Raw genomic sequence first — 14107 nt, forward strand, 5'->3', positions numbered from 1 at the left:
TATTTATGAGCCTTTAATCCTCAAATACAACTATTCAGATATAGTATTAACAATACCAAACAAACTGAAAATAAGTTAACAGTAATTGACTTCAATTATGTTGAAAGTTCATTTCAACGCGGAATAGGCTTTCTGAATTCAGGTTATGGAGGGTATTGGAGATGGTGTAGATGCTTGTCTGTTTAGAAGATGGCAGCACCACCCCGTGGCCAGTTGATGCAAGTCTCCAAACTGGCATTTCAGTGATAGGAGCGGGCGAGCAAAGAGCAATGTTGTCTTTTGGATTAGATTTTAAATTATGACTGACAAGTGTTCTTGAACATTTTCATAACACTCAATGAAGTTTATCTGCAGTTCTGGGGATGACTCATCAAAACTGCCATGGCATCTTTCATTTCACCCTGGAACACCTTTTTTGGATCTCAAAAATAGATACTCCTTCAGTATCATGCTGGTATCAGTCTAGATGCAGGTCTGGATTCATCCCCACACCTTTCTGCCTCAGGCAAGAATGCTTCCAAGGTCCCAATGCTTTTCTGTTTTTGTCTTAGTAGACCCTATGTGACATTTAACAATAAAATTTTGACAATAGAAACATTGTGCATGAATAGATTAATATATGATGGCATTGCCTTTCAACATAAAGTTCAAATGAAAATGTTGTTGACTTGGTTCTTCGGTGGATCAGATCTGATCTCCCTGAAGCAGTGTTTTCTATGATCTCAATATCTGATCAAAAGCAGTCTGTTCAAGTTTATCATTTGGAATGCTGAAGAGCATCTCTCTCCTCTTTCCGTGGAAGTGGAATATTTCCTGAAATTAAAACATGTTTATTTATATTGTGCAAAATGCAATCTTATTAGATGCTGGAAAAAAAGTGGTCTAAATATTTATTGCTCAAAATTTCATTTTCACTACTTCTAGGTTCTTAGCAGATAAGGATACTTGTTAAATCGTTTAAAACCTGATCAGCTGCTCAGTTATGTTCCTTGGGCCCTATGGCTTTCCTGTTGTGAATGGGGATAAATCTCAGCCATGAAAAGTGCTTTCCATTTGATGGGCCATTAAACAAGCTGCTCTGATTTTAGTGTTCCAATCCAATCTGGAGAAATGGACAATGGCCACTCCTTGGCTGATTTTGACTTCATGGCACAGAACCACACTACAGATCTGCTCATAGATTCACAAGAAATGTGAATGCTATGAAGCAATAGACAACCTCAATGACAATGCAATTTTATTCACCTGAGCCCAGCTATTCTACAACACCCTGTCATGGTTTCAATATTAAGAATCCCTGCATGTTAAAAGGTAACAAATTCTTATCAATTTGTATTAACATTAGTTTGTCAATGGAAATGATCACAGAATACAGGGCCTTTGGTGCAGCATGTCCTTGCTGACCATTAGTAGCCATGCTTATAAATCTAATTGTATAAGAAAATAACTGCAGATGCTGGTACAAATCGATTTATTCACAAAATGCTGGAGTAACTCAGCAGGTCAGGCCATTCCTTCTCTCCCGAGATGCTGCCTGACCTGCTGAGTTACTCCAGCATTTTGTGAATAAATCGTGTTATAAATCTAATTTATTAGTATCTGGTCTGTAGCATACTATGACTTAATTTATATATTCATCCAGATGCTTAAATGTAGCTGTCAATTGACTGAGTGCCAGATTGCAATTACCCTTCTGGATGAAAATATTATTCCTCAACTCCCCTCTAAGCATCTTATTCCTCATCTTAAATCATTACTCCCTTATCTTAGACCCCTCTGCAATGGGAATTTTTTTTACAATCTACCCAATGAATACCTCTCAATTTTCTATATCTCATCAGTTTTCCCCTCATCTTGGAGAGACAAAACCAAGTTGTGCAGTCTCATAAACAGGAGCATCATCCTAGCTCTAAGCATTGTCAGCTACTTCAAGATCTTCCATCACCAGGTTAGAAGCAGGGATACTTTCTGATGATTGCACAAAATATGTGCCTTGTAAAATGTATGCTACAGGTAACAAAACTGCAGGTATGGATGATATCAAAAATAGTTAAGCAGTATGTGTGTTTCCAAACTTTTAAGGACTTTGAAAACAAGATCAGGAAGATGTCAAGTATACACTGATGAGCCAAAACATTATGACCACCTGCCTAATATGCAGTTGGTCCTCCGTGTGCTGCCAAAACAGCGCTGACCTGCCGAGGCATGGAATCTACAAGACCCCTGAAGGTGTCCTGTGGTATCTGGCAACAAAACATTAGCAGCAGATCCTTCAAGTCCTGTAAGTTGTGAGGCGGAGCCGCCGTGGATCGGACTTGTCGATCCAGCACATCCCACAGATGCCCAATCGGATTGAGATCTGGAGAATTTGGAGGCCAGGGCAACACCGTGCACACTTCATCATATTCCTCAAACCATTCCCCAATATTGTGTGGCAGGGCGCATTATCCTGAAAGAGGCCACTGCCACCAGGGAATACCATGAAGGGGTGTACCTAGTTTGCAACAATGTTTAGTTAGGTGACAGGTGTCAAATTGACGTCCACATGAATGGATGGACCCGGGGTTTCCCAGTAGAGCATTGCCCAGAGCATCACACTCCTTCAAACGGCTTGTCGTCTTCCCACAGTGCATACTGGTGCCATCTTCCCCAGGTAAATAGCACACATGTACACAGCCATCCACGTGATCTAAAAGAATACAGGACTCATCGGGCTCGGCGACCGTCCATTGCTCCAAGGTCCAGTTTGTGTGCCCAATGTAGGCACTTTCGACTGGACAAGGATCATCATAGGCACTCTGACTGGTCTGCGGTTACGCAGTCCCATATGCAGCAGGGTGCAATGCACTGTATATTGTGACATTCCTCCCATGACCACCATCAATGAGCCTTGGGCGCCCCACATCCTGTCGCTGGTTTGTCCCTCCTCGGACCACTATCGGTAGGTACCACTGCTGACCGGGAGCACCCTATAAGCTTTGACGTTTCAGAGATGCTCTGACCCAGTTGTCTGGCTGTAACAATTTGGCCCTTGTGAAAGTCACTCAGGTCTTTACTCCTGCATCCAACACATCAACTTCAAGAACTGACTTCACTTGCTGCCTACTACATCTCACCCCTTGACAGGTGCCACTGTAACAAGATAATCAAGTTATTCATTTCACCTGTCGGTGGTCATAATGTTTTGGCTCATCAATGTATCATTAGTTAAAATGCATGGGTGACGACTGGGGAAACAAAATGGAATTTAGAAATCTGAACTTTTTAAACAATGTAAAAATGTTGTGCTTATAAGTTGCATTATCCTGGGTTGAAGGAAAATAAAAATAGCCATGACTCCCATCTCAACTTCTAGATCTTTAATTTCTTCCAAGTACCCATATGTGAATACCTGAAGTCATAATCATATTTTGTCTGGTATACACTCTACAAAATCTTTTGAATCTAAGAAAACAAACAGAAGCTGTAGCAAATGACACTAAGTGTAAAACCTGCAACAGGGACGATTCAGTAGTAAATGTTTTTAATCATTGAGCGTGTGGTAGCTAAACCATGTCATTTTGATAACTAGGAAACATGCTGAAAATCTAGCTAAACATTCAGGAAGGATGACTACCAAATCACCAGGCATTTCCAGTGGTCAAGATGGCAATGTTTACCTGGAGGTGCCACAAAGTATTCCTCTTCAATGTGCTTTGCATTGCTCAAGATCGCCTCTGTACAGTAACCATCCATAACCTCATCTGCACGCAAATACAAAGGCCTGTGGGTGAAAATAGAGCAATGCTTTTGTAATATAACATCTAGTACCTGTCTCTGTAGCTTTTTTTTGGGTTTAGAGATACAGAGCCAACCTTCGGCCACCCCACTCAGTGCCGACCAGTGATCCTCGTACATTAACACTACCGTACACACACAAGGGACAATTTACAATTATACCAAGCCAATTAACCTTCAAACCTGTACGTCTTTGGAGTGTGGCATGAAACTGAAGATCTCGGAGGAAACCTACACAGGAGAACGTACAAACTCTGCACAGACAGTACCTGTAGTCAGGATCAAACCCGAGTCTCTGGCGCTGTAAGGCAGCAGCTGAACCACTGTGCCGCCTCTTGTTGGCTCAGTTTCCATATTCCGCAAGTTAACAACAGCAAGGTCACTATCAAATACTCAATGTGTTGACCTTATAAATTAGGTTTTGCCTCTGGGAGGTATTACTGTTAACGTTAACATGCCGACATTCGTACATTAACACGTTACATTCATAACCACAAACGTGTATCATGGGAGCAACCAGAAGAGCAAAAACTCAAAGGTAGTCTTAGGTACTGAAGCTGATGGACAGTACTGAAGCAACCACTGATGATGTCAAGAATAATTAAGCAGTGCTTTTCTTAAATACACTTTTCCCTTGGAGACTGCAAGCCAAGATCAGAGGGCATTAAATACATTAGTAGACACCAAGATAAGACAACTACGGTAGAGGCATTTCATTTCAGGGTTGGGTTATCTATGAAGGCATGGATACATTGACCATCCCAAAATATCCTCCAGTAGGTAACAAAGTGATTTTACAGTAGTGGCAGGTAGAATCACATCGTCCTTGAGCCTGCTCCACCGTTAGCTTCATGGCTGATCTGATTCTGGTATTAGCTCCCTGTATCTGCTTGTTTCCCATTATCTTCCATTTCCCAATACTCCTAAAATCTGTTTTAGTCTTGAATACATTTCATGACTCAGTTTCCTCAGCTCTTTGGGGCAGAGCATTTCAAAGATGCATGATCCTCTCTGAAAAAGTTCCTCCTAAATTGGTGACATCTTAAATTGGTAACCTAATCTAAATCTCCAAGACAATAAAACAATGTCACTATCCAACAGATGAAAGATTAACTGCTTCTCTCTCCACAGATTAGAACATAGAACAATACAGACACAAAATGCTGGAGTGATTCAGCAGGACAGGCAGCATCTCTGGAGAGAAGGAATGGGTGACGTTTCGTGTCGAGACCCTTCTTGGTCTGAAGGAGGGTCTCAACCCGAAACGTCACCCATTCCTTCTCTCCAGAGATGCTGCCTGTCCCGCTGAGTTACTCCAACATTTTGTGTCTTTCTTCGATTTAAACCAGCATCTGCAGTTCCTTCTGATACATAGAGCAGTACAATACAGGAACAGGCCCTTCGTCCCATCACACCTGTGCCAAACATGAGGCCGGCCAATTCTTATCTGCCTGCACACAATCCATATCCCTCCATTCCCTGGATATTCACGTGTTCATCCTTAAGTCTCATAAATGCTAACGTCATATCTGGCTCCAAACTGAATGACAATGAATGAATAAGTTTATTGGCCAAGTATGCAGATACAAGGAATGTGCCTTGGTGCTCCGCTCACAAATGACAACACAAACATACAGTTAACAATTAAGAATAAAGCATAAACACATCAAACCAATAACGATACACCATTACGGTCTAAACATGTGGGTGAAAATAAACCAGAGCAAAAAAGAGAGACTACAGACTTTGGTTATTGAGTAGAACTATCACTCGTGGGGAAAAGCTGTTTTTATGTCTGGCTGTGGCTGCTTTGACAGTCCGGAGTTGCCTTCCAGAGAGAAGTGCTTCAAAAAGTTTGTGGCCAGTGTGAGAGGGGTCAGAGATGATCTTGCCCGCTCACTTCCTGGCCCTTGCAGTGTACAGTTCGTCAATGGGGATAAGGTTGCAGCCAACAACCTTCTCAGCTGTGCGAACGATCCGTTGCAGCCTCCGGATGTCGTGCTTGGTGGCTGAACCAAACCAGATCATGATGGAGAAGGTGAGGACAGACTCAATGATAACAGTATAAAATTGGACCATCATTGCCTGTGGCAGATTGTGTTTCCTCAGCTGCAGGAAGTACATCCTCTGTTGGGCCTTTTTGACTGTGGAGTCGATGGTGGCCCCCCATTTAAGGTCCCTGGAGATGATGGTTCCAAGGAACTTAAATGACTCCACGGATGTGACTATGGTGTTGTTGATGGTGAGTGGGGGGAGGGGAGGGGGATCTCTTCGAAAGTCTACAATTAATTCCACTGTCTTGAGAGCATTGAGCTCCAGGTTGTTGCGATGGCACCAGGACGCCAGCTGTGTCACTTCCCCTCTATAGGCAGATTCCTCCCCATCCTGGATCAGTCCAATCAGGGTAGTGTCATCTGTAAACTTGAGGAGCTTGACAGAGGAGTCTGTGGAGGTGCAGTCGTTGGTGTAGAGAGAGTAAAGGAGAGGGGAGAGTACGCAGCCTTGCGGTGCTCCTATGCTGAGGGTCTGCGGGTCCGAGATGTGGTTTCCCAGCCTCATGCTGCTTCCTGTACGTCAGGAAGTTGATGATCCACTGACAGAGGGGTTCAGGCACAGTCAGCTGGGAGAGTTTGTAGTGTAGTAGCTTTGGCACAATGGTGTGAAAAGCAGAGCTAAAGTCCACAAACAGCATCCTGGCATAGGTCCCCTTGTGGTCTAGGTGCTGGAGGATGAAGTGCAGGCCTAGGTTGACTGCGTCGTCCACCGATCTATTGGCCCTGTATGCAAACTGCAGGGGGTCCAGCAGGGGGTTTGTGATGTTTTTCAGCTGGGCCAGTACAAGTCTTTCAAAGGTCTTCATGACTACAGAGGTAAGTGCATCAGGCCTGTAGTCATTAAGACCAGTGACCTTTGTCTTTTTGGGTACAGGGACAATAGTGGAGACCTTGAAGCAGGCAGGGACAGTGCAGGTTTGCAGGGACTGGTTGAAAATGTCTGTGTAGATCGGTGCCAGTTGTTCGGCACAGAGCTTGGGGGTAGAGGGGGAAACATTGTCCGGTCCTGGAGATTTCCGGCTTTTCTGTTTCCAGGCACTCACCACGGTGTAAAAAACCTGTCCCACACATTTCCTTGGAACTTTGCCTTTCTCAACTTAAAGTTGTGCCCTCTAGTATTAGGTGCTACACCAATACAGGGGAATTCTGCATCCTGGGGAAAAGGTTCTGACTGTCTACGTTATTCACTTTATCCTGTATCTGTATACTGTGGACAACTTGATTGTAATCATGAATAGAAGCTATCACAAAATGCTGGAGTAACAGCGGGTCAGGCAGCATCTCTGGAGAGAAGGAATGGGTGACTTTTCGGGTCGAGACCCTTCTTCAGACTGATGTCGGGGGGGGGGGGGGGGGGGTGAGACAAAGAAAGGATATAGGTGGAGGCAGGAAGACAGTGGGAGAACTGGGAAGGGGGAGGGGAAGAGAGGGACAGAGGATCTATCTAAAGTCAATGTTCATACCGCTGGGCTGTAAGCTGCCCAAATGAAATATGAGGTGCTGTTCCTCCAATTTGCAGTGGGCCTCACTATGACACTGGAGGAAGCCCATGACAGAAAGGTCAGACTGGGAGTGGGAGGGGGGAGTTGAAGTGCTCAGCCACCGGGAGATCAGGTTGGTTATCCTGAATAGTCTGGGTAGCATGCAACAAAAACAGCTTTCCACTGTACCTTGGTACATGTGATAATAATAAAATGAACTAAATTACCGGTCCTCCAGCACTGAATCCATGGGCTCCACACCATCTGTGTCAACACCATGCAGCTGATTGGCAAACTGGATGGCACTTGCCAGTCTTTGCACGCCCTCCTGATTCCGAAAATCTACAAGTGCCAGGCGTTCTAGATGGTCAATCATCTCCATAGATACCTGCAGATTTTTCATGTAAAGATACAGAACTCATTAGTACATCATCCGCATTTTTAAAAAAAAGATACGGCATGAAAAATGTCCTTCAGCCCACCAAGTTCACACTGACCATCGATCACCCGTTTGCCCTGGTTCTGCGTTATCCCACTTTCGCATCCACTCCCTGCACACGAGGGACAATTTACAAAGGCCAATTAAATCTACAAATCCGCAGTTTGGGGATGTGAGAGGAAATCGGAGCACCCGGAGGAAACCCACGGGGTCTCGGGGAGAACGTGCGAACTCCACACAGGCAGCACCCGAGGTCAGGATCGAACAGGGGTCTGTGAGGCAGCAGTTCTACCAGCTGTGCCACTGTGCCAAAGATCTGATGCTCTACTGACCGAGCTATTCAACTCCCGACCTGGTAGCACGTTGAAAACTGACCCTAGTTTGATCATTGGTATGTATTGAGCTGGCACAGTGCAGGCGGAGTGTGACTGGTTCCACAGTCGTACAGCACAGAAACAGGCCCTTCAGCCCACCATGTGCTTGCAACCCTTTCGCCATTAGTGTGCTTATGTACTGCTGCTGTGAAAGTTGCTGAATGCAGCAGCAACTGGTTCGATCACCAGGTGTCTTCCATCCCTTCCTATACAAGTGGCCTTCATGTGCTGGTCCAGACAGGCAGCATCAACAAGCTGACAGTGGAGACCGTATACAAGGCAGTGATTTAGCTTAGTTTAGAAATACTGCACGGCCCGCCTTGTCCACGCTGACCATTGATCACTCGTTCACAATAGTTCTATGCTATCCCAATTTCTCATCCTCTTGGGGCAATTTACAGAGGCCAATTTGCCTACAAACCCACATGTCTTTGGGACAGCAGCCTAGGTCAGGATCGAGCCCGGATCTCTGGCGCTGTGAGGCAGCAGCTCTACCAGCTGCACCACTGTGTAATAAACAATGGATACACTTTCAATCATTCAGTCAGTTCCATCCTCATCAACAAGAACCTGGTGGTAGCAATCCTGTCCCTGCCATGGAAATGCAGTAATGGGTTCTACCCCCTGAAATTCCTGCCCTCCGCTGCACAGAGCTGCCTATTCTACAGCTGAGCCAAGACTAATGGGTGTCAGCTATTGTCAAATCCAACTGGTCAATTCACAGTTGCTTGCTTACCTCTGGAGACTGGCTGTGTTCAATGGGCTTCCAGGTTGGACTCTGGGGCACCTGCAAAGATTAAGAGTACAGATCTAAACAGCCGAACATCAGTTGCAAGCGTTTGCAGTTAAATGGTTGACTAGCCCTTGCTGCTTGCCACAGGTATGACAGCAAATAGGCCCCAGGTGCTTCTGCCTTGTGTAGCAGTAGAACCCAACAATAGTTTGAAGATGGGCACAAAATGCTGGAGTAACTCAGCGGATCAGGCAGCATCTCTGGAGAAAAGGAACAGGTGACGTTTTGGGCCGAGACCCATCTTCAGACTGAGAGTCAGGGAAGAGGGAAACTAGAGGTATGAACAGATCAGAGCCAGCATCGATGACCAAGGAGCCCACAATGGTCCATTGTTGGCTGTGGACGAGGTGATAACAAAGGGATACGCAAAGTGAAACAAGCAGGACGACTAGGGTGGTGCAGAGACAGAGAGAGGGAATACAAGTGTTACTTGAAATTAGAGAAATCAATATTCATACTGTGTGGGAAGGAACTGTGAATGCTGGTTTAAATTGAGGATAGACACAAAATGCTGAAGTTACTCAGCAGGACAGGCAGCATCTCTAGAGAAGGGTCTCGACCCGGAACGTCACCCATTCCTTCTCTGCGGAGATGCTGCCTGTCCCGCTGAGTTACTCCAGTATTTTGTGTCTATCTTCAATATTCATACTGCTGGGATGTAAGCTACCCAAGAGAAATGAGGTGCTGTTCCTCATTTGGTTCAAACACAGCGTAATGCAGTGCAGAGAAAAGCCCACCATGTCCAGGCTGACCCTCAAGCACTCACTCACACTAACGTCATTAACCACCCCTCGGCCCATGCCCTTCTGTGCCTTGGTGCTACCAGTACCTGCCTGCATATAAGCGGCAGCAGCAATCAGGGAAATTAAACACCGAAGATGGACACAAAATGCTGGAGTAACTCAGCAGGTCAGGCAGCATCTCTGGAGAAAATGGGCAGGCGAGGTTTTGGGTTGGGACCCTTCAGACTAATTGTAGTGGCAGAGGAACTCTTTGCTTACTTCCAGTTCCTTCCCCCTACAATCGATCTGAAGAAGGGTCCCGACTTGAAACATCACCCATCCACTTTCTTTAAAGATGCTCCTTCCTGCTGAGTTACTCCAGCATTTTGTGTCTATCTTTTGGTATAAACTAACATCTGCAGTTAATTTTTATTACATTTAAATGAAACACCAGTGGAGTTAACGAAAGGGGCCGACAACAGCATTTTCACTCCTGCCGTTGAGTATTTTGTGGATTGGATGAGGTGCAACACAGTTGTCCAGGAACCGAGTAAAACGACACGACAAACCTGGCACACGAAGACTGGAGACACCAGGAAACGCAGATGCTGGCACCCTGAGTAAAACACAAAGTGCTGGAGTAACTCAGCGGGTTGGACAACATCTGTAGAGGGAACGACCTGCTAGGTTCCTCCAGCACTTTGTGTTTTGCAGCATCTGCAGTTTTTGGTGAGATCCAATCTCAGTGCAGACTGACTTCAAGCGAGGCTGTGTCATTATTCCAGTGCATTCCCAGCCACAATGCTCCATTTCACCTCCAAAAAGCATCTCACTGGACAGGAACCCATCTGCAGGACTATTGAGTGAGTGTTCAACCTACGTCGCCTCCAGTCTGGAACCAGGTTTGTCTCAGCCCCAGTAACTTTCACTGTAGCGTGCTGGAGACAGTGCAGGCACATCTCCAGAGGTCACGTTCCAAGATATTAATGGCTCATTCACCAAACCATCCGAGAGGAATGGCCGACTTTGACGATCTGCTTGCATACAATCCATATCCCCACCATATCCCACCATTCTCCGCATATCCCACCCATGTCTCTCTTAAATGCTACCATCGTATCTGGCTCCACCACCAACTCTGGCAGCATGTCTCAGGCACTCTGTGTAAAAAAACTTGTCCCGCACATTTCCTTTAAACTTTGCCCGTCTCAACTTCATTGCTCCAGCTCAGACTTTGCCAATAGAGGAAAATTTGTATTTGAAGACCAAGAGCCCAAACCTCGGACAGCCCTCATAATCTACTCCGCTCCTCTTCTTCATTCTTCTGAAACGGGTAATCAATACCAGGCACCTCAAAACACCGGCAAGGCTACATCAATGCGATCTCCGCAATATTTTCCAAAACTACCAGCAGGATAAGCTAATCTATATCAGAATCTCTCCCAAGTTACACAGACAGCATTCAGACTCACATAACTCAGTCGGTTTTGTGATGGGTTGCATACATTGAATGTACCCAATGTCCGAAGCTCAAAGCAGTTCTTCTACTATGAGTTCTATCAATGGGAAGAGATCACAAAAGAATGATCCAAGGGTGTATTCAAAGCCTCTTTGGAGAATTTCAACATCCTTGTGGACTCCTGAGGATCCCAGGCCCATCCCCACTCAAAGTGCAAAGGGGCATTTGGGGTGGTATTGGAACCCAGTGGCCAGTCATTGGAGGTACCCAGAAGCCATGCATGACCAGATAAATGAGCATGCTCACTCCCCAACCACACACCACTCCCTCACCACCACCCCCTCACCACCCACCCACCACCCACCCACCACCTCCTCAACTACCCACCACCTCCTCATCGTCCGCCATCACCACAGCCACCCACAACCTCAGAACAAATACCCACCACCTCCTCACCATCCACCCACCATCTCAACTACTCCCCAATCACACCCCCAGCATCTGCCAATCAACCACTTGCTCACCATCTTGACTCCAACCACCAACTCTCCAACCACCCACCACCTCAACAGCCCACCGCTTCCCCAACCCCTTACCATCCCCTGATCAACCATCCACCAAGTTCGCATCACCTCCCCAGTCATCACCACCTCCCAAAGCCCTCATCATCACCCCAACTGTCCACCAACTCCACACCAACCGGCCACCACCTCACCAACTCTTTAACCTCCCCAATCCCAATCACCATCACCACCTGACCATTCACCCAACATCCACCTCCACAACCACTCATCACCTTCCCAACCACCCAACATCTCCTCAGGCTTCCATCATCCACCCACCATCTCAAAACCAAGCGCCTGCTATCTCCAAACCAAGCACCCACCGCCTCCACAACCATCTGCCATCTCCCCCACCCTTCACCACCCACCCACCATCTCCAAACCAAACGCCCACCATCTCTAAACCAAGCGCCCACCATCTCCCTCTCTCCTCATCACCTCCTGAACCCACCAGCTCCTGAACCATCCACTCATCATCTCCACACCAAGCGCCCACCGCCTCCACAACCATCTGCCATCTCCCCCACACCTCATCAACCACCCACCATCTTGAAACCAAGCCCCCACCATCTCCAAACCAAGCGTCGACCATCTCCAAACCAAGCGTCAACAGCCATCCGCCACCTCATCAACCACCCTCCATCTCCAAACCAAGCGCTCACCACCTCCCTCTCTCCTCATCACCTCCTCAACCCACCATCTCCTGAACCATCCACTCATCATCTCCACACCAAGCGCCCACCACCGTCACCCACTGCCTCCACAGCCACCCACCGCCCCCCAATCACCCACCGCCACCCACTGCCACCCACCTCCTCCACAATCACCCACCGCCCCCCAATCACCCACCGCTACCCACCGCCCCCCAATTACCCACCGCCCCCCACTGCCACCCACCTCCTCCACAATCACCCACCTCCTCCACAATCACCCACTGCCCCCCAATCACCCACCGCCCCCCAATCACCCACCGCCCCCATAACCACCCACTGCCCCCCAATCACCCACCGCCCCCCAATCACCCACCGCCCCCCAATCACCCACCGCCCCCTCTGCCACCCACCACCTTCACGACCACCCACAGACACCCACAACTCTTCACCACCCACCCACCCACCATCTCCAGTAGCGGGGTCTGTGCCCCACACTCGCCTCCTCAGACTCTAGAGTGGACCCCAGGTCAGGAGACGGCCCAACATGGAGGTGTGTGTGTGTGACCCTCCCCGCTCCACCCCCCGGGACGGGCTCCATCCCCGGCCCCGGCCCCGGCCCCTACCTTACTCCGCCTCCGTCCAGGCACCGACCCCTCCGCCTCCTCGCTGCCGGGCGGCCGCGCTCCTCCTCCGGCGGCCCGGCGACTCGCCGCTCCGAGAGGCCCGAACCAGGCCGAGGGCGGCACGGACCGGCTGAGGGCCCACATCCCCGGCTCCCAGAGAGGGGACAGGCCCGGGGACCGGCACCAAGAGGGACAGGCCTGGGGACCGGCACCGAGAGAGGGAGGGAGGGTAGGCCCGGGGACCGGCACCGAGTGAGGGAGGGAGGGCAGGCCCGGGCACCGAGAGAGGGAGGGAGGGCAGGCCCGGGCTCCGAGAGAGGGAGGGAGGGTAGGCCCGGGGACCGGCACCGAGTGAGGGAGGGAGGGTAGGCCCGGGGACCGGCACCGAGTGAGGGAGGGAGGGTAGGCCCGGGGACCGGCACCGAGTGAGGGAGGGAGGGTAGGCCCGGGGACCGGCACCGAGTGAGGGAGGGAGGGTAGGCCCGGGGACCGGCACCGAGTGAGGGAGGGAGGGTAGGCCCGGGGACCGGCACCGCCCCCGGGGAGGAATCGCTTTGAACCCGGGGTCTCCGCCGCTCGCCGCCCGTAGCCCCGGCCGGGGATGGTTTCCAGTCACTCAGTGACCACCAGACTGATCAAATAACCCCCCACAAACTCTAGATCTCTAGCCGGTGCTCTGGATTAAATAATCCCGCAGAATTTAACCTATTGTTCAATAACCCCACCAGCAAACTGGATCAATAACCCCACCTGCCTTAATTTATAACCACCTGACTGGATCAATAACCCCAGAGACTCTTACCTTTTGCCAAAAGACTGGATCAATAACTCTACAGACCTAATTTATAACCAATAAACCGGGATCAATAATCCCACTGACCCCAATCTGTAACTACCATAGAATGATACAGTGTGGAAACAGACCCTTCAGCCCAACTTGCCCACACTGGCCAACATGTTCCAGCTACAGTAGTCCCACCTGCCTGTGGTCCATTTCTCTCCAAACCTGTCCTATCCATGTACCTGTCTTTAATTGTTTCTTAAACCAGGCCGGATCAATAACTTCAGACCCTAATCTATAACCAGAAGACTGGATCAATAATTCCACAGACCCTAATCAATAACCAGCTGTGGATCAATAACCCTTCTGACCCTCATCTGTAACTACC

At 48.4% G+C, this 14107-nt stretch overlaps 1 protein-coding gene across 1 annotated transcript; it reads right to left on the reverse strand.

Annotated features, from left to right (window-relative positions):
- Positions 1-15: 15 nt before the first annotated feature.
- gatc (glutamyl-tRNA amidotransferase subunit C) lies at positions 16-13667 on the reverse strand. The gene is made up of 5 exons (XM_078421076.1): positions 12939-13667; positions 8862-8912; positions 7540-7700; positions 3660-3763; positions 16-813 (listed from the first exon to the last, which is right to left on the reverse strand). Exons 1-5 carry the CDS (start codon positions 13080-13082, stop codon positions 758-760), a joined length of 516 nt encoding a protein of 171 aa, XP_078277202.1. The 5' UTR covers positions 13083-13667; the 3' UTR covers positions 16-757.
- Positions 13668-14107: the final 440 nt, after the last annotated feature.

Source organism: Rhinoraja longicauda, chromosome 25 (assembly GCF_053455715.1).
Source record: "Rhinoraja longicauda isolate Sanriku21f chromosome 25, sRhiLon1.1, whole genome shotgun sequence".
Taxonomy (NCBI): domain Eukaryota; kingdom Metazoa; phylum Chordata; class Chondrichthyes; order Rajiformes; family Arhynchobatidae; genus Rhinoraja; species Rhinoraja longicauda.

Bases quoted from the DNA above. Each gene is read 5' to 3' on its own strand.
- gatc (XM_078421076.1), bottom strand. From the start codon at position 13,082: ATGTGGGCCCTCAGCCGGTCCGTGCCGCCCTCGGCCTGGTTCGGGCCT. The intron at 8,913-12,938 runs GTAGGGGCCGGG...TAATCTTTGCAG, and splicing joins CTGGACGGAGGCGGAGTAAG to GTGCCCCAGAGTCCAACCTG. The intron at 3,764-7,539 runs GTAATTTAGTTC...TTTCACCCACAG, and splicing joins GATTCAGTGCTGGAGGACCG to GCCTTTGTATTTGCGTGCAG.